This window comes from Muscardinus avellanarius, assembly GCF_963383645.1.
Source record: "Muscardinus avellanarius genome assembly, chromosome: 7".
NCBI lineage: Eukaryota > Metazoa > Chordata > Mammalia > Rodentia > Gliridae > Muscardinus > Muscardinus avellanarius.
Window position 1 is genome coordinate 116,457,511 of NC_137793.1, and position 27,069 is coordinate 116,484,579.

General features: G+C 45.5%; 1 protein-coding gene across 5 annotated transcripts in view; it reads right to left on the minus strand.

Annotated features, from left to right (window-relative positions):
* The window catches only part of POU2F1 (POU class 2 homeobox 1), a gene marked incomplete at both ends in the record, with an annotated part of 127,493 nt that overhangs the window by 57,385 nt on the left and 43,039 nt on the right, over positions 1–27,069 (minus strand). For 2 of the 5 annotated variants that reach the window (XM_080699015.1, XM_080699014.1), the window contains one exon: positions 1,886–1,913. The exons of the other annotated variants lie outside the window; for them this stretch is intronic. In XM_080699015.1, coding sequence (XP_080555141.1) covers positions 1,886–1,913 — 28 coding nt within the window. Of the gene's footprint in view, positions 1–1,885; positions 1,914–27,069 lie in introns of those variants that run through there. 5 annotated transcript variants of the gene reach the window in all.

Here is a 27,069-nt window from a genome sequence, read left to right on the forward strand (position 1 = left end):
CTGTCCTGGCCACACTGCGGACACGTGGAGGAGGAAGAGCCATGCACCCTTCCGTACACCTCACTTCAGGTTTTCAGGGCTTGAAATGTGTATATCTGTGGTCATAAACCAGGGCAGTTCTGCAACTTCCTTCCCCAATGTCTAGAAAAATTTAGCATCTGAAAGCATACTAAGGTTTGAAAGGATAGGTGTATGACTTAGTAAAAACCAGCTTTCTGAATGACCTACGTTAACAAAGATCATAACACGCTTAATAGAATAACGTTAAGCTTCTTTTAGAATGTAAATGAAAGTAGGAAAATTTCAGTTCACATTTATAGAGTACTGATTTTCCCACATACACGGACATCACAGAAAAAAAGCAAGTGTGATTCTCAACAAGTTAGGAACCTAACCCCGCATTAACCAAATCCCAATTTCCACGTCCACAAATTAGAGAGCTTGTCATGGGGCAGTTCATGTGGATCTTCTAAGGATCGCTCACTAAACTATCAAGAACGTCAAGGGCATTTAATAAAACTAAGAACACATAAAAATAATAAGACGATAAAATTCTGATAATTGTACCGTGGTGGTAAGACTGTTTCAATTATATTTATTAGTTGAAAGTAGTAGACATAATTTCTAACTCTAAATTAAATGCTAAAAATACCTCAAAAGGGCACTTTCATATTGTTGCGCTCCCATTAGTAAATGTAAAAGAGTGCATACAAGTAAATCCTTCCTTGAATCCTCAAGGTTTTCTCTCGCTCTGGGCAATGGAAAAGACATAGGTCTTTGCCCCTGACCTGATGAGCCTCATGCAGCCCACACACTGCTTTTGAATTCTTGACAACAGTTTGTAGTCTATGCCATGCACTTTTATATAATGGTTTAGATTGGGGTTGGCGAATACCACTCGTAACTTGTTGAAGCCATGTCTCTTAAGAATGCATTTTCAAAATTCTCCATTTACTTTATCCTTGGCAAAGCTGACTCTGGTAGAAGTAGCCTCAGTTTTCAAGTGGGGAAAATGGTATCCTGGAAAACAAGTCCCTTGCCAAAGTTTTAAGCTTAAGATAGCAACTCCTGGAGTTTTATCATTTGACTCTAATGTTCACCATAGTACCTAGAAAATTTCAGCATCTGTACAAAACTTCACACAAACATGGCCACCTTGGAACACTGTACACCTACACACCAAAGTGCCTCAATCTGTTTTAAACCTTAATCATCAAAAACAAATTATATATTCAGTAGGACATTTCCCTCTTAAAAAGCTTGCTGCTCTATAGGGAAAACTCTACTAACAGGCTTTCCAATACTTAAAACTAGTTTTCTGAAGAGAGTTAGTTTTAAAAATAAAAACAAGGGCTAGTCGTGGATGGAACTTTAAAACAGCTCGCCATTCCTGAAGTCTGGAAACTGGTGGGCAGCTCTAGCAGCCCGCCCGCAGCCCTGCACTGTGTGGATGGGGACAAGTCTCCACTGCGGCCCCTGCTTCGCACTGAGCATTTCTGTTCTGCTAGGCGACACTCTCATTAGGCATGCAAACATTTGGTTAATATGCACACATTATTTAGGTATAATTTATACCTTGTTTCTGATTTAAAATGTTACTAGAACTACACAAAACGCTCTCCACAGAAATTCCCGAAAGGTAAGAATGTTCTTCATTCTTGCTGAATTCTAAGCCCACACTGTTCCCGGAAGGTGCCCTCTGAACCAGGGGGAGGCCCAGCACGGGCAAGCCAAGGCCCCGCTCCTTCCTCCCTGCCCAGCCCACCTCCCGCGGCATAGCCCGCCGCCAGCTTTGGGCGCATGTGTGGTGAAGCATCACGCAGTCAGCCCTACACATGCCATCTCCGTAGTAAAGCTTCTAAGAGAGAACTGCGCTGGTACCCACCTAGAACAGAGTCACTGCAGTCCAGCATTGCTGTGGAATCTTCTAGAGGTGTAAGTCCAAAGCAAGCAAGAAACAGGCAGCGGTCTGGGGTGGGGGAGAAGGTGGTACTGTTTCTGACAAATCTGTGCTACGTTCTTAAGAACAAGGGGCCCGGAAAGTGGATTAACAGGAGAAGCAACATACAACTTCAGTTACACCATAGCAATCTTCAGCTGAATAAAGAAACTTCAGCTGCTCAGGAGTTTTAGTCTCTCCTACCAGCTAGGACTGACAGTGTCAAGGCAACTGAAGCATGAAAAGTTCCCCTTTTTGTAATAAAACAGAAACAAAGATTGCAGCTGGCAGTTTCCATAATGAAGCTTAATCAGTATGCGCGTGATTAGGGCCTTATGCAAATCTCCCCTCGTTAGCACAGCAACCAGCACTTTGAAGTCCAGGAACAATTCATTTACAGAATACACTGAAAGCACTCCCTGCATAATTTAAATCGCTGCATAAATATTTATCAGCTCATTTGCATATTAATTGGCAGTGCATGAAGGGAAAAATTATCTCCTGAGTGCCAGCATAATAATTAGGAGGATAAAATGAGATTTCTTCCAATGGCCTGGCTTCCTGGACCTAACTTGAGATAGTACCAGGGGAGCAGGGAGGGACAGGAGACAGAGCTCTGTTAAAATGCCACTGAAATGACATGTACAAATTAGAGACAACGCTACAGACTTAAGCACCTTTAATCTTATTCCTGCTGGCAACAACGACTTCAGTAATAAGAGGATTTGCAGAAAGCTTTCCACACAATCCCAGTAATCCCAAGGAAACAATTAGCAAGGCAGAAGCAGAAGACAGGGCTGTGTGGATGGGGCTGGCCTCCGAGGGCTCTTCAGGCACTGCCATGGCTGTCAGGAGAGAGTCCCCGTACCGCAAGCGCCGTGGCAGTGCACCGTGGAGGCCAGCAGCCTGGGGAGAGCACCTGAGAGCAGGGAGCCCTTCTCCACGCCTTTGCTGTGGCGCCAAGTTAACAGCACATCTCCTGGTGCTGCGTATTCCACGGCAGCCTTCTTCCATCAACCCCATTCTCACACAGGAAGAAAACAGTCTGTTACTGTGAATACAGATCCCCCAAATGGGCCACTAAACTGGGGAATCCCTTAGTGTTTCCAAGTGAATTTCACTTACGGATCCTCCTGCCCCCGTATCTTCACTCAACAACCTGCTCATTCAGCCGAAAGCGAACTTACATGGTAAACATCAACCCAAAACCTTTCAGGCACAATAATTTGACAACATTATATCCTAATTGTCATGAATGATTCAGGAGATTTATAAAATCCCAAGGTAAGCGTTACTTATTTTTTGTGGTACTGGGGACTGAACCCAGCAGCATTCTACCTCCAAGCTAATACCCCCAGACCTATTTTTCATTTTTATTTTGAAACAGAGTCCCACTAAGTTGTGGAGGGCTTTACTAGCTGAGGCTGGCCGCGAACCTGCGATCCTCCTGTCTCAGCCTCCCAGGTGCTGGATTACAGGCGTGCACCCCACGCCCAGCTTATTATCCCTTTTCAAGAATATGGAAACGGAGGCACAGGGAACTGAAGTTCTCTCCCCAGTGCTACGTTCATAATTTGGAGTCTGGATTTAAATCCAGATTTGCTGCTATCAGCAAATGCGCTCCTGGCTACGTGTGCACTATGGGTGAGCTCTATGTTCTGGGGTTGCTGAGAGGGAAAGGCAGGCTAGGGCAGCGGGAGAGCAAAACGCCTTGTTGTGGAGGCTGGGGAAGGGAAGGAGACCAGAGGCTGGAGGCAAAGCTGGCTTACATCCGGTGTGCACTGCACAAGTGGGGCTCTCGAGGGAGGTGCCCAGTGTACTTTGAAGTACAATACCCCTGGGTTCCATCCCCATTCACACACACACACACACACTCACACACACACACACACACACACACACACACCTTCAATGAGAGTTCAAGTTAGAATGTATTAGTGCACAGAAGTTCTGCTTCTGCTTGCTGGGAAAAGAGACGATGGTGTTGGTGAACGTGCTAGAATACGGAGACGCTGCTAGACGGCTCCTTTCCTCTTCGCATTCCCATTTTAAATGTATTGCTCGTACTTATTACAGAAATCTGCGCAACTCGCCCTGTGCCTTTTTGTACTTTCTACAGCAACTCCTTAAAAATACCTCTCCTTTGTGGATTTGGTCTTCCATGCATTAGGCAGGGACGACTTGGAGCTGCACCCACACAATCACCGTGTTTACTGATAAGCAGCCCACAGAGGCAGCAGCCTGGCAGTGTGCTTACCTCCCATAGCAGGCCGAGAGCGTGGCACAGGCCCGGGCACAGCAGGAGCTGGAGCTCACCAACCCACACAGCCACTGACCAGAGCGGGCCCCTTCCCCTCTGCTGCAAAGCTACCCAGGAGGCCTACCCGGGCAGCCACCGTGCCACAGGAAAGGACAACAGAGCTCCTCGGCCACTCCTGCAGCAGGTGTGCTGGGAGCGCTACAGGGCATCTTAAGTACTAAAAGGTTGTCCAGGCTTCTGCAGAGGGACTGGGGGAAGGAAGCTACTACTGGTCCCCTGTACTGCCCAACCATGACTCATTTATATCCCAAAGAAGAAAAGATAACTTTCCCGCAAAGTCTCAAACATTCACTTCATTTGGCCCTTTCTGAAATATCAGCAAATAATCGCTTAGATTAAAACTAACCCTAAAAAGAAAACCTTAAAAAAAAAAAAAAAAAGCAAGCCAGGCATGGTGGCACACACTTGTAATCCCAGTACTTGGGAGGCTAAGACAGAAGGATCGCAGGTTCAGAGCCAGGCTTGTCAATGTAAGGAGGCTCTCAATCCTAATGAGATCCCCAAATAAAGAAATAAAATCAAGTTGGGGGCATAGCTTGGAGGTAGAATGCCTCTATGTTCAATCCCCGGTACCACAAAAAAAAAAAAAAAGAGAGAGAGAGAAGAGAGAGAGAGAGAGAGAGAGAGAGAGAGAGAGAGAGAGAGAGAGAGAGAAAAGGAAAAACATCTGAAAGTTGTATGGGGTTGTCAGTCATTCACACTGGCATAAATTAATCCAATCCAACTGCTTCCTTTTAACACCTGCCTTACGGCAGGATTAGTGACCTAATGGTTGCTTCCCCCGATGAAGAGGCCAATAGGCACTCTAGTAGAATAACAGTTTAGATGACCTGGACTAGGGGTGGGAGGTGGAGGAATTCCACCACCTTCAAACCATCCAGATGGGCAGAGACCAAGCCAGAAATGTACTGTGTCAACCTGGCTATTAAGCATCATCAAATAGCAAGAGCTCTGAAGCTAACCTCATTTCAGAAGAAATAAACTGAGCTTGGAATGATGAGGGTCACAGGGCTACTGAGTGGCAGAGAAAGGAAGAAATAAGTCAACCAGGGGCAGGTGAAGACATCAGTAAGTAAGATGTATAAAAACTGTATCCTACGAGACTGACATGAGTAGTTGATCAGAAAGGTCAACTGAAATGTCATGAAAACATATACAGAAACGTTTTATTTTAACCTACCACATATATACATCCAGTGACCAGTCTTTAGTTCTTAAGACAATAGACCAAAGCGCTTTCAAACTCAAGACCTTTCCAAGCTTTGGACTGAAAGTCACATATTACATATGTGTATAGAAAAATTAAAAAAGGTTAATTAATAAAGGTCCCGTGACAATGCTCTTTCCTGGATGGGGTGCACCTCAATGATCTTAATTTTTGGTTGCTGTTTGCAATGCTGCAGATGAAGCCCAGTCTCCTACAGCCAGGCAGGCATTCTACCACTCATCGACAGCAACCCCCCACCCCGGCCCGCCTCTGAGTTAAAAAAAAAATTGCTGATTCCAGCCCACTAAACTGACTTCATGATATAAGTACTGAAAAGCCGCTTTAAAAGTGAGGCAAGCGGGGCGCGGTGGGCACGCCTGTATTCCCCGGCTTGGGAGGCGGAGACAGGAGGATCACGCAGGTTCGAAGCCAGCCGCGCTGGCTTAAAAGACCCTGTTTCCAAATAAAATATAAAAAATAGGTCTGGGAGTGTGCCCTGGAGGTAGAAGAGTTTCCAGGAACCCCAGTACCACCAAGAAAAAGTGAGGCAAGTACCTACAAGACACGCATAGAAACCACAACTGCAGGCCTCTTTCCTTCTTCCCTCCTCCTGCAATCATTTAGCCCTAACATTTCACAGCTCTCTTCTACTAATTCAACAGTCTATTTTTAAATAATTATCCTTTAGCAAATCTTTTCAAAACATTCAACTTACGTTGTCTCAGAAAATTCATCTTTCTTTTCTTTGGTTTGTATAGACCATGTAATTAAAATAAGCAAACTAGCACGAGCAGGCCTGGGAGCACCAACAAGCAAACGAGTCTTGATAACCTTCCAGCCCACTGCAGGGGCAGATGTGGACGCATGTGGCCACGGCTGGGCCCCGCAACGGAAGGGCGCCGGGATGCGCGTCGGCAAAGTGGGCGCTGATCTACTCAGCCGCCCAGGAAAACGACCACGTTGGAAAGTGGCGAGAGCGTGGTGGCGCATGCTTGCGAGCCCAGCATTCAGGAGGCTGAGACAGGAGGATTGCGCAGGTTCGAAGCCAGCCTCAGCTACTTACTGAGACCCTGTTTTAAAAATGTAAAGAAAAGCTGGGCATGGTGGCCATGCTTGTAATTCTCTGCACTTGGGAGGTGGAGACAGGAGGATCGCACAGGTTTGAAGCCAGCCGCATTGGCTTAAAAGACCCTGTTTCCAAATAAAAATATAAAATAGGTCTGGGAGTGTAGTCCGGAGGTAGAAGGGCTTCCAGGAACCCAAGTACCATTTAAAACAAAAAACAAAACAAAACCCAGAAAAACCCAGTACCACAAAGAAAGAAAGAAAATAAAGAAAAAAAATAGGGCTGGGGATGTAGCCTGGAGGTAGAATGCCCCTAGGTTCCATCCCCAGTTCTGTGGGGGAAAAAGTGGCTGGCGGTGCAGTGTGCACTTCTGTCATCGTCGTCGTTGTCGTTCTCCTCCTCCTCCTCCTCCTCCTCCTCCTCCTCCTCCTCCTCCTCCTCCTCCTCCTCCACTCCGCATGTGTGTGCCATCCTTGGGGCTGAACTCAGGAGTGCTCTAACTACAAGCTACACCTCACAGCCCTGTTACATTATTTTATTTTGAAGCAGTATTTTGCTAAGTTATCACACGCTGGCCTCAAACCTGTGATCCTCCCCTCTCAAGCTCCCAAGTACCGGGATTACAGGCGTGTGTCTGTCCTGCCCAGAATGCCGGGCTTCTATCTAGTCTCTTCTTCAACCTGTGCTATCTTGTATTCTTACAGCTGTTTACATAACTCATGTCCTATTCAATCTAACATTCTGGCAGCCTTCAAAAGTAAACATATAAAAAACTAAAAAAGGATATCATTAGACAATCCAATCCTGTATTTCTTCCTGTAAACTTAAGTTTTGTATAAATCCACCAAAACTGCACCACTATCAAATCTGTGTGGCCTCTCCTTCACCGTCCTGTTCCCTTCCCTTCTTTCAAAGTTTAGCTAAGCCACTGACTGCACACACTGAAGTATTGCATAAGTGCTGTATTAACTGCATCACATTCCTCAAGTTACTGTAGGACTGCCCATTCTTCAGAAAAAATGAAAAACTTACTCAGAGCCCCCTGGTGCTTTTACTGTCCCCTCCAATTGTGCCCAGAGTGACAAGCACCGCCCGAGGGAGGGCACGGTGCCCGACCTGTGCTCTCAGGCTGGAAAGGAGCTGGGGCCACAGCGCTGCACCTCAGCAAAGAGAACCAGGAAGCCACCACCTGGACTCTTCCGCACCAGGCTCCCGGCCTGCACAGCCTGCCCTCTGCCTTCGCATCCCTCCCTGGTCATTTTAGCGCTGTCCATCCCGAGAGCCTGAGATGGGCCTTTCCCTCTGGTTTCCCTTCTAAGTCCATGAAAATCACGCTGTTTCGTTTAAAATTCCAGACTACATCAATTATTCTCACCCATCCTTTGCTATTCTCTTTCATTTCTGATGGTGGAAATTTAAATCTTTCTTTTTCCCCTCTTATACTCGAGCTTTGAATTTGTGTGACAATACAAGGTAGCAGCGTATCCCAGAATTCTCTGTGAAATACAAAATTAAAAGATAAATTCTTCCACTCACCTAAAATGCCCTCCAAATTAATCAATGTTACAAACATGTCTTAATAATAGCAGTATAATGGCAGTCAGTTCATAAGCATTTATTACCTCTTGGTCTGTCTAAAATACCCTTCTTAGGCCGGGCGTGGTGGCGCACGCTTGTAATCCCCGCGCTTGGGAGGCTGGGACAGGAGGATCGCACAGGTTCGAAGCCAGCCTCAGCTACTTAGTGAGGCTCTCAGCAACTTAGTGAGACCCTGTTTCCAAATAAAGTATAAACTAGGTCTGGGAGTGTAGCCCAGAGGTAGAAAGCCCCTGGGTTCCACCCCCAGTACCAACACACACACACACACACACACACACACACACACACACACACACACACACAAAATACCCTTCTTTCCTAAATACATTTGTAGAAAGTTTATCCCATCAAAAAAGGTTCAATGATTAGGGTCTCAAATCTTTCCTCAATTCCCCTAGTTGTGAAATAACTGATTTCTTCCTTTGAAATCCTAGAGCAATGATAATATTTACTTTTTAAGTTTTTATTTTGAAGTAATTGGAGATTATGGGAATTAGCAAAGATGGACCCTATGAGCCAAGAGTGGCGGTCCATGCCAGTAATCCCAGTAATTGGGAAGCTGAGACAGGAGGATCGCAGGTTCTAAGTCTCAGCGACTTAGCAAGATTCTTAGCAACCTAATGAGATCTGTTTAAAAACAACAAAAATAAAGTGGCCTAAGGGTGTAACTTGGAGGTAAAATGCCCAGGTTCAATCCCCAACACCACCACAAAAAAAAGGAGGAAGATGGATCCCACTGCACCCTTCACCAGTTTCTTCTACAGGTTAACTGCATGTCACACAATGCCCTATCAAATCCAGGAACCTGCGGCTCGTCTAGTGTGTGTGGCCGGGCGTGGGGGCGCACACTTGTCATCCCAGCATTGGGGAGGCTGAGAGCGGAGGACCACGGTTCGCGGACAGCCTCAGCTATATAGTGAGGCCCTCCGCAACTTAGTGAGACCCTGTCTCAAAATAAAGAATAAAAAATAGGGCAGGGGGTGTAGCTCGGAGGTCAAATGCCCTGGGTTCCATCCCCAGACCCACAAAAAATAAAATAAAAAATAATAATAAAGAAAGTGAGTGTAATGGTCCCACGTCACTTGGCCGTCACGTGGATAGATGTGCAGACACCGCTGCAGTCAAGTCCACAAGTGTCCCATCAGGAACCCCCTCCGGAAACCCCATCGCCCACATTCCTGCCCTCGCCTTTGGCTAGTCCTGAGCCCCAGCAACCACAAAGCGGCCACCAGTTACAAGAGGCCATCTTGAGCATATTTCACGTGGACTCACGCCTCTTGAGTGAGTGCCAGTTAGACTGGCGCTCTTGCTGTAGCTGTGTGAACTCAGCACCAGGCGGGAAGCCATCCAAGCTGTCAGGTTTGTCAACAGTCAACCCTTTTTATTGCTGCACAGTATTACGTGGCACGGATGTACCATGGTTTGCTTAACCATCTGCCTCCTGAACAACTTTTGGTTGTTTTTAGTTTGGGGCTATTAGAAATAAAGCTGCTGGAGCCGGGCATGGTGGGCACGCTTGTCATCCCAGCATTCGAGAGGCTGAGACCAGAGGATCGCGATTCACAGACAGCCTCAGCTACTTAGTGAGGCCCTCTGCAACTCAGTGAGACCTGGTTTCAAAATAAAGAATAAAAAATAGGGCAGGGGCTATAGCTCAGAGGTCGAATGCTGCGGGCTCCATCCCCAGACCCGCAAAAAATATATTAAAAAAATAAAAAATAAAGCTGCTATACACATTTTATACACAGAAAAAGAGGGCAACAAGCCTATGCTGGGAGAGCCTTCTATGAGGTTCATATCTATCATATGTAAATCTATGCACATTTTATTTAAATGTAAGCTTTTCTCTGATAAATGCCCCAAAGTGAGACTGCTGGGTCACAGAGTATGTGTATATTTAGTTTTTAAAGAAATTGCAAGTATTTCCAAGAATGGCTGTACTATTTTACATCCCTAAAAGTACGGGGTAATAAAGCCATTTCTTGAGCTAGGTGTGGTGGCATCTGCCTATAATCCCAGTACTTGGGAGGCTGAGCCAAGAGGATTTCAAGTTTGAGGCTAGTCTTAGCAACATCTTGAGGCCCTATTTCAAAATAAAACTTAAGAAAGTCTTCAAATCTCTGAGCGCTCTGTACTGTCACCGTTCCCCTAGCCTAGCAGGTGTGCAGTGGTAGCCACGGGTCTCCACTTGCTCCCTGGTGGCTGGACGTTTTATGTGTTTATCTGTCACCCACCCATCTGTCATCTTCAGTGACGTCTATTCTTTGCCTTTGGGTTTAAGAAAGTCATTTTCTAGTGACATATACTATAGATACAGTTCTTCATCACAAACATGCTTCGCAAATATTTTCTCCCACCCAGGAGCTTGCCTTCCCATCTTCTTACAGAGAGTTTTGTGCAGAGCAAAATGTCCAACAGTGATAAAGCCGTTTACTGACTCTTTGGGGCTGTATGTCTGGTGTCCTGTTAGGAACTGTCATGGGGCACCGTCTCCGGGCACTGCGGGCTCTCCCCCTCATATGAGGTCCAGGCCGACCCACACAGCAGTCATTTTTCAGGAAGCCTCTCCTTCCTTGCTCCACTGAACTGCTGCTGGACCTCAGCCACAGGCAGGGATTGTGCTCCCGGGCCAGTTCCTGGCTCGCCACTCTGTTGCAGTGATCCATGTAGCAACCCTCCGCCTCAGCCCTGACTCCTGCAGCTACGTGTTCAGTCTTGAAATTGGGAAAGCCGGTTCTTCTCATTTCTTCTTTTCCAAGACCATAGCAGCGATCCCCTTCGGTCTCGTCACTGCATTGGGGCCTGACACCTCCTCTCCCCGCCCCGGCGCCGGGGAACGCCCGTGCAGAGCTGTGTGGGAGCCCGCCTGCGGAGCCCCGGCGCCGGGGACGCCAGTGCAGAGCTGTGTGGGAGCCCGCCTGCGGAGCCCCGGGGCTCTCACGTCTGTCCCTCCGTTTCTCTCCTGTCCCGCCTTCCCGCGCACTCTACCCCACTCTGCTGTGCTGTCCAGGGCGCTCGCCGCAGCTCGGGGTTCTGAACCCCGTGTTAGTTCTTGCTGTGTTTGATCTCCTCACTGGGCTGAAGCCTGGTTCCAGCTGTCTCCGTGGCTGCAGGATTACCCGCTGAAGCTCGTTTGGAAGCTGCTTTAAAGCGCTCAGTGGAGCCAGGCTGCACTCGCTGTGTGTCTGCCGCCTCCCCGCTCCGGTGCACTGTCTGGCTTGTGGCATGACAAGTGATCACCCACTAAGATGTGGGCATTCTGCGCCACAGGATTCTGCATGTGGGCGGCATCGTGCTCCTCCCAGGCTCCCCCACTACCTACCAGACCACAGGGCCGGGGGCGTTGCCGCCCCGGTGGGAACTCCGGTCCCCTGCTTGGCTTTACCGGCACCATCCTGCTGGCAGGGCCTCCACAGCCTCTGCTGACACGCCGGCATCCCGTGGCGAGGTGATGCGCTCAACCCCCACCTCCCCAGGGTAGAGCAGCAGAGGTCAGGCTCCGCCTTGTCCCCTCTGTGCCTAGGGCACATCCTTCCCTGTGGGAGGACCAGCTCCCACCGAGTCTTCTCTGGCAGCCCCGTGGGGCCTCGCTCCAGCCTGCTGAGGGCAGGTTTGGGAATGGACAGCACATGACGGAGTCGGCGGTCACTGTCTCAAGCTGTCTACCTTCCCAGGCTGCTCCTTTCCTCTTCGTGTAGCTCCACAGATTTCAAAGCTTGCTCAGTAGGGTGCTGGGTAAAGGTTCTTCTGGAGGGGGTCGTGCTGTCCTCTTACAGACACTTCTCACCACAGCTGGCTGTGGAGGCGGAATTGCTTTAAACTGTCTTTTCAGGTAGCCACCACGGTTCTCAGGGCCCCTTAAAATAACTTGGGCAGTTCTCCTTCTGTTTCTGTTAGGAGAGAATGATCTGTCCCAAAGTTGTATTACAATCTGCTAAACACAACAGTTGATTCCAAGTCCTCATGGGGCGTGACACTGAAGGGCTGCCAGGGAGGGAAGGAGCCTGACAGGTACCTCCATTCTCTCAGTGACCCCTGTTTACTCAGGTTTTCTGTTTCTTCTTGAGTCACTCGAAGCAATAATCATTAGAAGAACTGCACTCGTTTAATTTTAGTGGCTCTCTGTTTTGTAATGACTGAACTTGTGGCCAAAAATTTCCCTCCAAAAACCACTCTGGCTATAACCCAAAAAGTCCTGACGAAGCCTTCCTCGGCCCTCACTGCTGTTTTGCTCTAACGGCTGTGATACGGCAGTGCTTCATCACTTGCCATTTATTTTTTATTTTTTTGCGGGTCTGGGGATGGAACCCAGGGGCATTCGACCTCCGAGCTACAATCTTTTTATTTTTGAAACCAGGTCTCACTGAGTTGCGGAGGGCCTCACTAAGTAGCTGAGGCTGTCTGTGAACCGCGATCCTCCGGTCTCAGCCTCCCAAATGCTGGGATTACAAGCGTGCGCCACCACGCCCGGCTATTTTTCAAAACTTAGATTTCTCTTGACCTAGTTGTGGTCAAGAGAAATGGCCCATGTATACATAAAAGAATGCTGCTATCCACTTCTTAAGGATCAGGTGCACACTGTCATCCTAAGCTGGCTTCCCACGCTGGGCAGTGATTTAGGATTTCTGTCTTTATGATGAGGCAAAAGGGGACTCAGATGACTACTTGTGCCTTTCATGTCTCAGTGCGGTCTTCAGTGAGCCACAGGAGGCAGTCAACACGTTCTTGTAAGATACCGTTAGATGACTTTGCTCAGTGTAGTCTAATGTAAGTGCTCTGAGCGTGTTTAGGTAAGCTAGGCCATAACATAACTCAGAATGGCATATTTAATATGTTTCGACCCACAATATTTTCAATTTATGATGGCTTTATCAGGACATACCACATTGTAAATTGAGGAACATATGCACTTGTTTTTAGGGAGACTGTCGAATTCCCCACTGAGGGCTGAGGTGCAGCTTAGTGGGAACGTGTGTGCTTAACAGATGGGAGGCCCAGGGCTCGCTCCGCAGCACCTCAAACCAAAGTTAAAAAGAATTCCCCAGCACTTCCCGGGCGTTACCAGCATTTGGTGTGTTTTTAAACTGCACTGCTATGACATGGACAGCACTTCACAATGATCCTGCTTTACGGCTCTGAACTTACCGTCACGCCAGGCTTCTGACACTATCTGACTGGTCATCTTAGTATACTGATTAACCTTTTTTCTGTGTCATTTGGTTTCAAGCATGTGTCTTATAAACGGTGCCAGGCTGGGAGTGACCTTGAAAGAACCCAACCCTATTCTGCTTTGACCAAGTTTGTTTAACCCACGTCTCCTTTGTGATTACTGACACATTTGGCCTTTTGCGATCTTATTTTTGTTTGTTTGTTTCTGGTACTGGGGCTTGAACCCAGGGCTTCTACCTCTAAGCTACACCCTAGCCCTCTTTACCTATTTTTTTTAATGGTCTTGCTGAGTTGCAGGGGCCTCACTAAGTTGCTGAGGCTGGCTCTGAACCTGCCATCCTCCTGTCTCGGCCTCCTAAGTGCTGTAATTATAGGCAGTGCATGCCTGGCCGCCGTGCCATTTTACAGTTTTACTTACCTTGTTTGTTCTTTGTTATTGCCTTCCCCTCTTTCCTGGCTTATATTAGATCATTTTGTGATTGCTTTAACCACTAAGAGACTTCTCTAACATTCTAAAGTTGGCCAATATCCCTAAATAACTCCCTTACATAAATTATCTTCACATATACGTAACTATTCGAACTTCCTGAAATTCATCTTACACTTCAGCACGTCTCTTCCACAAATAAAGTTTGATGAAAAGAATTCAGAGCTGAGGTAACTTGAACCAGTATTCACTTAAGCATTAAAAAGTCCTCATTGTTCTTCATATGCAATAGAATATTTTCATGATAAAAACAATCCATTTTAAACTGATTGTATGCCTTGAAATGAAACAACAGCCAATATATAGAGCATTTTCATTTATTCAATTCTTTTATAGCTTTGATGTAACAGCTGCAGAGTCTAGGATTTAGATGATATATAACGCCTAGTTAAAATCTCTCTTACAAATGGACTGTTACAGTAAAGCAATGCCTCAGTAACAAAGAAGCCCCATCAATGTGAAGCTAACACATTCCAAATCAGAGTGTAGAGGAAGCAAGTTCATCAGAAGAGGGACAACGGCAGAAGCACATCTGTCCAGCTCACTCTGACATTTGTCAAAGGTGAGCTTCCCGGTTTTATAATTTGATCCAGAGAGCATCAGCTGGCCTCAGCAAGGTCGGCTCTGGACTCAGAGGGGTAAAAAGAAAGCAACAATCGGGATATTACTGACTATGTAGCAGGTTAATTTTGTAAATAAATGTATTAAGGACAATGTAAGCTAAGTTTATCAATGCTAAAGAAGGGAATTAAAATCCCCAAAACAGAAAAAAAACAACATGGACTCTATGAAATAGAATTGGAAATAGAGGTTTTTTTTTTTTTTTTTTTTTTTTTGGTGGTACTGGGGTTCCTGGAAGCCCTTCTACCTCCGGGCTACACTCCCAGACCTATTTTTGCATTTTTATTTGGAAACAGGGTCTCCTAAGCCAGCGCGCGGGGCTAGCTTCGAACCTGCGCGATCCTCCTGTTTCTGCCTCCCAAGCGCGGGGATTACAAGCGTGCGCCACCACGCCCGGCGGAAATAGAGGTTTTGATACAAAATTGTGATTGTAAAAACATACAAAATTATGTCTTTAAGTTTCATTCTGCTCGCTGAGGACCTGGGAGAGGCAATGTCTGTAGTGATGAGCACACATGCTTTTCACTGCTGTATGAATTCAGGGATCCTCAAAGAACTTACTAGTTGAAGTGCTTTAAGAAATGAAGGGAAAATTATGAAAATGTATGAAAAAATAGAAGCCAACTTAAAGGATTTCTCATCAAATTTTTGGACAAATGAAACAATAGAAATAAAAATATTAGAACGCTTTTCCTTACAGAACACCAGGTAATATAAAAACCACATAATTAGAAAAATCAACATTTGAAAATCATCATACTAATGTCAAGAAACAGCAAATGCTAAATCTAGTGGGTGAAAATTTGATAACAAAAATGTACTTTCCCTACAAAATACTTACTTAGTACAAAGGCAAAAACTCCCCAGTGGAGACACTGGTAAGCATTGCCTTAGTGGAGTGATCACAGCTAACGTCACCAGTCAAGGGACAAATAGAGGTGTGGGCTGTCGGGAGAGATGTAAGAAGGCAAGCACGTCCAGGCCCCTCCTGCAGGCCTGCACGCCCCAAGTCCACCAGCAGCCCCCAGAAGACCCCACCCAAACACTGCCCACAACCACAGTCCTCCAAAGTGGCAGGTCCTGAAAATCAAGACCAAGGGATAAATGCAGACTGACGCACAGTAGAGACAGGACAACTAAACGTAACACATGGTCTTGCACTGGGTTATTCTGCTATGAAGAACACGTCTAGGGACAGTGGCACATCTGAAGAGAGCCTGCAGGCCAGCTGACAGTGCTCATCAGTTCATTTCCCAAGTCTTATGCTCGAGATGTGGCTCTACAGAAGGAGTCTGAGGAGTCAGAATCGCAGCACTCAGGGGTGACGGAGCAGCAAGCTAGCCAGCAGTGCCTCAAAGGTTCAGGGCAGGCAGTCTGCATATGCTTTCAACTTATCTGTTAGAGCTGAAAGTATCTTAAAGGAAAGAAAAAATCAGCAAAGGAAAAAAGAAAGATCTGCAAAGTACCAAGCAGTACTGTTTTCGGTGTCCTGGCATAGCTAAGCCCGCCAATCCCAGAGAAACCCGAAATCACAACAAAAGCTGTTTGTAACGCTGGCAGCACCACCATGCTTAGAGAACTATGAAACACACAGATGGCCGCCTGTCAGCAGAGTGCACTTGTGACCAATGAACAGTACTGTGAGGGCGTCACCAGCTCCATGGAGAGCCCACAGGAAAGCTCTGTACCGCATCACTGGAAGCTCAGACTTAAACAGAGGTCTAGTCATGGAGCCCCACACCACGGTCCAGAGCTAGTGGCGTCATTTCTTATCTGAAAAAAGAAACAAGGCTAAAAAAACGATCACAGCGCAGCCGGGAGTGGTGGCACAGCTTGTAATTCCAGTACCTGGGAGGCTAAGTCAGGAGGACATGGGTTCACGGACAGCCAAAGCTACGTACTGAGGTCCTCTGCAACTTAGTGAGATCTTGTTTCAAAAATAAAGAAAAAAAAATCAGGTTAAGGGTACACAACAAAAAGACCACGGCCTCAAATTCCATTAAGCATTTTAGAAATGCAGCTCATTTTAGCCAGGCGTGGTGGCCACGCTTGTAATCCCCGCGCTTGGGAGGCGGAGACAGGAGGATCGCGCAGGTTCGAAGCCAGCCGTTCTGGTTTAAGAGAGCCTGTTTCCAAATAAAAAGTATAAAATAGGTCTGGGAGTGTAGCCCAGAGGTAGAAGGGTTTCCAGGAACCCCAGTACCACAAAAAAAAAAAAAAAAAAAATAGGGCTGGGGGTGTAGCTCGGAGGTACAATACCCCTGGGTTCTGTCCCAGTACCACACACACAAAAAAAAAGTTTTGCAAAAATAATCACTGCTTGATGACCAATTATATATAAAAAGTAAAAATAGCCAGGCCTGGTGGCGCACGCTTATAACCCCTGCGCTTGGGAGGCAGAGACAGGAGGATCGCGCAGGTTCGAAGACAGCGAAGCTGGCTTAGGAGACCCTGTTTCCAAATAAAAAAATATAAAATAGGTCTGGGAGTGGAGCCCGGAGGGAGAAGGGTTCCATCCCCAGTACCACACACACACACAAAGTAAAAATATGAAGACAAATGTTTATGCACACTAAATAACTCTTTGCACTTGCTCAAATTAATCTATTCTAAGCCAGGCATGGTGGTGCATACTTGTTTTCCCAGTGCTTGGGAGGCCAAGACAGGAGGATTACAAGTTCAAGGACAGCCTCAGCAAGTACTGAGACTCTCATCAATCTAGTGAGACTCTGTTTCAAAATAAAAATAAAGATAGGGAGGGAGGTACCTCTGAGGCACAATGCCCCTGGATTCAATCCCCAGTACCAAAAAGAATTTTTAAAAATTTATTCTAGTTTAAACATGTTTAGAATATACCAATATTTTATAAATATTCTTTAAAGGGGTATAAAAGCTATACTTTTAATATAAAATAGCTAATGGCTGGGCATGGTGGTGCACGCTTGTAATCCCAGCATTTGGGAGGCTGAGGCAGGAGGATCACAGGTTCTCTGACAGCCTCAGCTACTTAGTGAAGTCCTCTGCAACTCAGTGAGATCCTGTTTCAAAATAAAGAATAAAAATAGGGCTGAGCATGTAGCTCGGAGGTAGAATGCCCCTGGGTTCCATCCCCAATACCACACAAAATGAAATAAAATAAAATAAAATAAAATAGCTAATTATTATATAGTTAAGATCACGACAGAAGAACATAGTTTCTCAGCACCTCATCTATTTCTAAAAGGCTCATTTTTTTGGATGGATGAATTGAAGGGAAATTATTCCATATTCAATATCAGTTAACCTGGGATGGTCTGGATTTACCATCAGATAAACATCAATTCCCAAATCAAAAATATTTCACAGTTTAGTAATGGGCTTTGAAAGGAGACAAGACTGGATTTGCTCGCAATCCCAGTGCCCCAGGCCGGCTGCTAAATCTCTCTCTGAGCCTCAATGTGCTCATCTGTAAAACAGGCATAAGGATGCACTCAAGGGCCCTGCTTAGGTTTAAGTAAGTAAGTGTGTGATATTCTAAAGCACCTGTTAGCTAACCAATGGTTGTTGACAGTGATGTTAACAGAAAATATTTCAGAAGAGATGAAACCATTTTATTCTCTGTCCCACATTAATATTTTAAGTTATAACAACAGGAAATTCCATATAATCTGTGGCTACCGTTTATTCTTTTAGATATATTAATTTACATTTAAGGTACTTAAGGTACCAGAGAGTAAAATATAAAAAAAACATAGATTCTGATATAAAAGTCTAATCTCCGTTCCATACTAGCTAGCTAAACATCTTAAAACAAGTTACTTAACTCATTCGAAACTCAGTAAAATGTTGGTTATAATATACCGAATACTAGATTATAAAACTATTATTTACAAAGTGGCTTTATTAAGTTAGTATGCAGGAATTATTACTAGTGCTTTCTTGTTATGGAATCAAGATAATTTAGTGCTGGGCACAGTGGCACACACCTGTAATCCCAGTACTTGGGAGGCTGAGACAGGAAGATTTCAGGTTCAAAGCCAGCCTCAGCAACTTAGGGGGGCCCTGTTTCCAAATAAAAAATAAAAAGGAGTGAAGGTGTAGCTTGCAGGAAGAATGCACCTCGGTTCGATCCCTAGCACTAAACACACACACACACACACACACACACACACACACACACACACACACACGGTAAAATACCAAGTGCTAGGGACAACCCTAAGCTATCCCCCACTGCTGCCTCGGTTCAAGTATCCCAAGCATCATTCCATTATATCAATAAATACCAAACAAATCTCAGATTTAAAAATGAAAAAAAACCATACTTGATACATCATTTTAATAGCCATTCCACAAATCAAAGGCAACCGTCACAACCCCTGCATTTATCACCAGCTACTAAATTAGTAGCTTTATTTAGCAGAACATATTTACCAGGTATAGAAAGACTGCATTCTTTCTTTGAACTGATTTGTTGAAAACAGGCTGTTTTGGTAATTAAAAAGGCAGGAAAGCTCGTCTTACTTTTCCAGTCTATGAATACAAAAAGAGAGAAGACAAAGCTGCGTGCACGATGGGAAGTAACGGACACTGGGGCTCAGCCATGCCAGCGGGGACTCTGGACGCCTGGCAGGACATACCTGGCCCTTCAGGAAGGCACATCTCTTGTGCTAGTTTCTCCATTTACAAGAGAGATGCCAGTGCCTGCCTGTACTGAAGGAACACGGAGATAAATGTCAAAGCTCTATGAACATGAATTGGAAGGCATCATTCTTTGATGAAGCTGGACAAAACTGCCTACTTAAAGATTTTCTTTAAAGAGTGTATTTCACTAGCAACAAAAACTTAACCTCCAAATCCAGCGTTCACCTCCCTGCCGAGCTCATAAGTATTTATTTTAATTGGCTGTACACAAACACATAGATACACACATGGCAGATATAGACAGATTAATACAGGATGCTAGAGATGTGTTCTGGAAAAAATTTAAGATTACATTTTGTATTTTGAAAAAGGGAAAGGTTAGCCGGGGTGTGGTCCTGCACCTGTAATCCCAGTACTTGGGAGGCTGAGTCAGGACGATCACAGGTTTGAGCACAGCCTCAGAAAACAGTGACACTCTCATCAACCTAGAGATACACTGCTCCAAAATAAAAATAAAACCGGGCTGGGGGTGGAGCTCAGAGGTAGAATGCTCCTGAGTTCAATCCAAAGACAGAAAGGCAGGGAGGAAAGGGGAAAGGTCAATTCTTGGCGTGTACAGGGGAGAAAATTCAGCATCATGGGTTGAGCACCCGTCTGTCGTGAAGCCTCAGAATCCCGACGATTAGCAGGGCATGCGAACAGGAAAGCTGGTACAGCACTGCCTCTTACCTGCCACACATCTGAACTGTATGGCTACCTATGAATTAGTACAACTAATTAGAATACTGCTATTAAAATTAGTAGAATGACTGAGTAGCATAGCTGGGTAATGGAGAACATTCGAGTTTTACATAACCAAACTCAGTACCCAGGCAACTAGACCGTGTCTTTTTCCTATACGTTCGGCCATGTTCCTATTTTTGTGAACCTCTTAGCTAACAGGTTAAGCTCAATGGTATAGGCAAAAGCAGATGTGTACAGAGTTCAACTGTCTTTTTATCCTCACCCCGTATTCAGGTTTATTGAGGCAAATCTCTGAATATTATTCCTAGCTGCTTTCACTGCCTTTTGTCTAGAATATACTTGAGCAAGCAGCAAGTTGTCATACATGTATCATGCATGTGTGTGTACTTCAAGATACTTTCACACATGCCATTGGCTTCTTACGAAATCCCCGTGAACTGGGCAATATTACTGCTGTCTTGGAGATAAGGAGGCTAAGGCCCAGAATGGTTCAAGGACTTGGAGAAAGCCTACCTGTTAACAGTTGCTGGAGGGAGTGCAATGGAAGGCAAAGGGATTCAGGCTGTGCTAAACAGTGTAATTAAATGTCTGGTTTTGTGTTTTGTTTTGTTTGTTTGCATGTGATAAGAGCCTCAAACTTAAATCACAAGGACTGAAACTTAATTATCAGACTCGTATCATGTTGAGTTGGAGTAGAAATGTTTTTCAAATGTTCTCTCCAATACTGTCCTATTCAGGCCTAGTAAGAATGCCATCAGTGTGGCTAAAAACTAATAAAAATAAGTCGCTTTCCAAATTTTTTGTGTTTACAATTGGATTTTAGGTCATTTGTTGAGAATAACCTTGTCTTATTAAAAAAAAGAATTGTTTTGTGAGAAGGAAATCAATTGTAATGGTTTATAATAGTGAATGGTGAGATCAATATAAAATTCTGGTGCTAAGACTCTTACAGTGGTTAAAACTTAGTTAAAAAACTTTTGTGTAATAAAAATGAAAAGAAACTAAATTTTTCCCTCTTGAAAAATTCTGATCTATATGTACTTTAAGTTCTTTATGGAAAAATTAAACTGTAAGAGACGATATACCTAAAACCAACGCAAGACAACGTCTTAATAAAACAAGGACAGCGAGACGCCGAGGCGAATACAGACACCACGCGAGTTTAAACTTTCCCATCTCTAAAACTCTCCAGAGCAAGGGCTGCAGGAATAAAGAAGCCCGCCCACCTCGCAACAGGAAGTTTACAGACTGACAGCTCCTCCGGCTGTCCACTGCCCATCTAGAGACCTTTTATTCTTTTCAATTTTCCTCCACTTAAATTGGATGCAAATAAGCCAGGTGTGGTCCTTACAACAGTGGCCCTGCTGGTCCCTACTGCGTTTCCACAGCAACACGCACAGCTGGCAACGGCGAGAGGCCGCACTGACCTCACGCAGACTGAGGCAACCATTATGGCATCTTAGTAAAGAACAAACACAAGATACAAGGGAAAAATTACTTGCTTGAAGTATCAAGCAAAATAAAACTAAGTATTTTCTGCTAGTTCAAAAGTGTCTTTCAACCTAGCAGCAGTAACTAATGGTTCTGTAAACAGTTACAATATAGAAACCATAAAATTTAGTAACAATTCTTACACTAAAGAAATATAAAGCTTTAGGCCAATATTCCCTGTGGGTCACTTAATGTAATGGGCAACACCCAGAGAGGGAGACATAATATAAAGTCTGATCTAAGTATTAGTAAATACTACGCATTTTTCTTAAAATAAATTTGATATGACTGTTTATTGGCTTTATTACAAGTAAATGTTTTACTGAATGTGGTGGAGCACTCCTATAATCCCAAGTACTTGGGAGGCTGAAATAGGAGGATCATGGGTTCGAGGCCAGCCTCAGAAACTTGGGGAGACTGCCTCAAAATAAATGGGGCTGGGAGTGTAGCTCTGAGGTAAAATGCCCCTGGGCTCAATCCCTTGTACCTCAAACAAACAAACAAACAAACAAACAAACAAGACGTACTTAGTAAGGCCCTTTACAACTCATTGAGACCCTGTTTCACAGTAAATGTCTTATGACTGGCTTCTCAGGAGCAGTGCCAGCATCAGCACCACTGAGAAGCTTATTAGAAATACAAATTCTCAGGTCGCCACCAAGTCTACTGAATCAGATGCTCTGAGAGTGAAGGTCTCAGAGATCAGAGTTTGCACAAACCTTAAATATACACTAAAGCCAGGTATGGTGGTATATGCCTGTAATCTCAGTACTTGGGAGGCTGAGAGGCTGAGGAGGCTGTGATCACAGGAGGATCACAGGTTCGAGGCCAGCCTCAGCAACTTACCCAGACCCTCAACAACTTAGCAAATAAAAAGTAAATAGGAACCGGGCATGGTGGTACATGTTTGTAACCCCAGCATTTGGGAGGCTGAGAGAGGAGGATCCAGGTTGATGGATAGCCTCAGATACTTAGTGAGGCCCTTTGTAGCTCAGTGAGACTCATTTTCAAAATAAAGAATAGAAGATAGGGCTGGGGGTATAGCTCGGAGGTAGAATGCCCCTGGGTTCCATCCCCAGTACCACACACAAAAGAAGACTATAAGTAAGTACATACGTAGGTACGTATGTACATAAATAAAATAAAATAGGGCTGGGGCTATAGCTTGGAGGTAGAATGTCCCTGGGTTCAGTCTCCAGCAGACAAAACAGACAAAACCAACACACTAAAGTATGAGAATGACTGATTTACAGTCTCAAACTTCAGGAAAGACTGACAAAAGAAATAGAAATGGCTGGGCGTGGTGCGCACACTTGTAATCCCAGCATTTGGGAGGCCGAGACCAGAGGATTAAGGTTTGTGGACAGCCTCAGCTATTTATTTAGTGAGGCCTTCTGCAACTCAGTGAGACCTGGTTTCAAAACAAAGAATTAAAAAAAAAAAAATAGGGCAGGGGGTGTAGCTCGGAGGGCAATGCCCCTGGGTTCCATCCCTAATGCTTAAGAAATGTAAGGCGTATCCAGGTTGGTGGGACATGCCTAGAATTCCAGTGTTTGGGAGGCTGAGATAGGAGGATCCCAGGTTCAAGGACAGCTTCAGCAACCCAGTGAGACTCAGCAACTTAGTGAGTGTGTGAGACACTTTCTCAAAATAAAAAGGGCTAGAGATGTCCTCAAAAGTAGAATGGCCCTAGGCTCAATCCCATCCCCAGTACCACAAAAAGGGAGAAAGAGAGAAGGAAAGAAAGAAAAGGAGGCAGGCAGAGGGAAGAAGGGAGGGAAAGAGCACAGCGCTTCAGCCCGTTCCTTGGAGCTAAGGAGGCCCAGAGATCAGGGGTGGTTTGCAGGCTTTCTCCTACAGACATCCGGAAAAAGTCAGTGTCCGGTCACAATTAGGGAAGGAGAAGAGATGCCCAGCCCTGCAACCCAGCACCAAGCCGAGGCGAGGCGAGGTCCAAGTGTTTTAGGTGGCTCTGAAGACCATCACAACTTCTAAACGACATAAAGGAGAGCCAAACCAATAAACCAGACACCCAAAGGAAGTGTTTATTTACTTATCTCCATAATTACCTTACAATCATTTTATTATAAGAAACGACAAAAGTTATTCCAAGGTCTGATTCTTAACTTTATATTCAAGGTAGGAAACAGAAAAACACTGTTTCATTTGTCGTCTTTGCTTGCCCCCCGGTAAGTTGGCAAATAATTGTGCCACAGAGGCAGTCCCACTTGGCGCAAGGAACCCTTTGACTTAAGGGATCAGACAATCCTGACCTCCGCGCTCAAGGCGCTGCCAGCATTGCTGTTCTCTTGGAAGAAGCAGAAGCGGGGCCCAAGTCATCACTGCTGTGGGCAGCAGCAACACAGAGCAGAGAGAAGGAGCTTCCGGTCCCTTTCTACTCCTGCTAGGTGTCCAAGCCTCTTGTGCCCACCCTCAGCCGCTTCTCCCTGTACCAATGATGCCAAAGTACTGTCTTTGCACAACAGAACTGACCCCAAGTGGCTAATTCTGCTGGTTTGGGTGTGAGGTGAGGGCTCCCTACCGAGTGGGCGCCCTGGTTGTGGCTCCAGCTGTTCCCACGGACAGCGATGGCATGTGGAAGCGAGCTCGGCTCAGGGAGAGCCTCGGGGTCACCCCGCCCCAAACCTGGCACCAGCTCTGGCCAGCAGACAGGGAAGGAGCTCCTGCACCTTCCTGGAACATCTGGGCTTTAACAGAGAACACCAAGTGGCTACTCTTCCTCCCTGGACATAATTCAGAGCCTTATTTCCCTGGTTGCTTCTGGAAGCTACCTTGCAACCAAGAGGAAAAGAACCTGAGGATAAAGCAACACACATACACAGAGTCGAGAGGGCCCGGTACACACACACACACACACACACACACACACACACACACACACACATGGAGGGAGAGTCGAGAGGGCCCAGTACACACACACACACACACACACACACAGAGTCAAGAGAGTTTAGTACACACACACACACACACACACACACACACACGGAGGGAGAGTCAAGAGGGCCCAGTACACACACACACACACACACACACACACACACACACAGTCAAGAGAGTTTAGTACACACACACACACACACACACACACGGAGGGAGAGTCAAGAGGGCCCAGTACACACACACACACACACACACACACACACACACACAGAGTCGAGAGGGCCCAGTACACACACACACACACACACAGAGGGAGAGTCAAGAGGGCCCAGTCACACACACACACACACACACACACACACACACACACACACACAGAGTCAAGAGAGTTTAGTACACACACACACACACACACACACACGGAGGGAGAGTCAAGAGGGCCCAGTACACACACACACACACACACACACACACACACACACAGAGTCGAGAGGGCCCAGTACACACACACACACACACACACACACACACACACACACACAGGAGGGAGAGTCAAGAGGGCCCAGTACACACACACACACACACACACACACACACACAGAGTCAAGAGGGCCCAGTACACACACACACACACACACACACACACACACAGAGTCGAGAGGGCCCAGTACACACACACACACACACACACACACACACGGAGGGAGAGTCGAGAGGGCCCAGTACACACACACACACACACACACACACACACACACACGGAGGGAGAGTCAAGAGAGCCTGGTACACACACACACACACACACACACACGGAGGGAGAGTCAAGAGGGCCCAGTACACACACACACACACACACACACACACACACACACACACGTCAAGTCAAGAGAACCCAGTCCACCCACACATACACACATAGTCCAAAGAGTCCAGAGCCAGTTCCCTCGAGGCACCTGATAGCCCAATCACAGGAGCCAAGCAAACTCCTGAGTGTTTAAGCCAGTTTCTGTCACCGGAGGCTAAAAACAACCTACCAATAAGAAATACAAAAATTATTGTTATTAATTTGCTGGTCATAATTTAAATTCAAAGTTACCAGGGTCCACTAAGGATTATTTCAGTTTTCTGCTAATAAATATTACTGCAATGTAATGTTTGGCAACTCTGCAGAACCCCTATTATATATGCTCAGTATGTACAAGTCAGAACTTACAAAATTTGCTCTTCTATTAGTGTATAATTGATTATTAAGTTGTTTTTCATTTCAACTACTCTTTCCCATCTTACATATCAATTTATTCATTTATTTCCATATCTGTAGCAACATTCTGGCCTATAATTTTTCAAAACTAAGCCTTCATGATGCAAGTCATTAAGCGATTCCCTCATTTCCCAGGCGGTGCTGGCGGTAAGTGGGATCTCCTGGGCACGTTAGGAGCATGGCCCCACTTTTAGCTATACATATAGAAAATGTGGATTCACAAAAGAAAGACTTTTAAGCTATACCAAGTGGATAATGTGTTTAATGCTTACTGTATCCATCTCTCCTTTCTCTTTCAATTTTTTAATGAACACATGGCTTTTGTAATTTTTTTACTGATTAAAAATTTAGCCAAATTCTTTACTGTCCTGCTGTATTTGGTTGAGTCCTCAGAATCTAACTAAATACTTTGACTTAATTAACCAAACCAGTGTAACTATGGGAATGGGAAGCTGAGGTGTCAGTTTTTATTACCTTTAATAAGGACCTCTCAAAAGAAAGTTTTCTGCTTCAAATAACAAAGATCTAAGAAGAACCAGTCAGGGTCCTAAACTAGACTGAACAGAGGAAATTAGAGGAGAGGTTCAAAACACGTAAGAAGTACTAGACCGAAACAAGAGTGATTTTAAACATAAGAACTTACTATACTAAGAAAAAGTCCTATAATTAAAGGAAAACAGGGCAATAAAAAGGAAGATTTTTTCAAATACAAAGTCAGGTTCCTTAGAAATAATACTCTCTCTCCATTTAGCCTGAGTTTTCTGTCTCATTTTGTATGAATACAAAAAAACTAAGGAGGTGAACTTTCAGAAGGCTGCTTTAGCTCAGTCTCCGCCCACGGCCTACCTCCTTCAGGAGGATAACTCTCTACCCATGTGACTTAATTGTACATGAACTAAAGGAAGCTGTCTACCTGTAATGTTTGCTCTTGGAGCAGCCACGACAGATGCTTTCTGGATTACCCCTCACAGGAAACAGCAGCTCCAGAACCGCTCCTTTACAGCGCTCCGACTTCATATCCAAACTCATTCACTCCACAAAAGTGCAACAAACAAGTTCACAATGACCCCGAGGGGGATCCCTGGTCTTCCTCTAAAGGAAAACGCCTCCATCACTCTCACGTCACGCTGAGTATGATAACGCTGAGAGCGGGATTGGCAACACAAGCAAAAATAATATGTCAGAGCCGGGCGTGGGGGCGCACACTTGTCATCCCAGCATTCAGGAGGCTGAGACGAGAGGATCGCGGTTCGCGGACAGCCTCGGCTACTTAGTGAGGCCCTCTGCAACTCAGTGAGACCCGGTTTCAAAATAAAGAATAAAAAATAGGGCAGGGGGTGTAGCTGGGAGGTAGAATGCCCTGGGTTCAATCCCCAGTACTGGGGGAGCGGGTCCTGTTTCTCTTCCAACCGTATGTTCCATTATTCCTGTACCTTGCCTAATCCAGCCCCGTGGAATTGCTTGTACTCACAATTTTCTACAATGCCCTAGCTCTTCTCTTCTTCGTCCCATCGTCTACATTTATTCAGATTCAACGCCACCTTCAACATCCATCATCCCTGCCGCGTCTTCCATGAAGCCTGCCTCGAACGCCCTTACTCAACTCTGAGACTTCCTGAGCCTTCCACAGTACCTTGC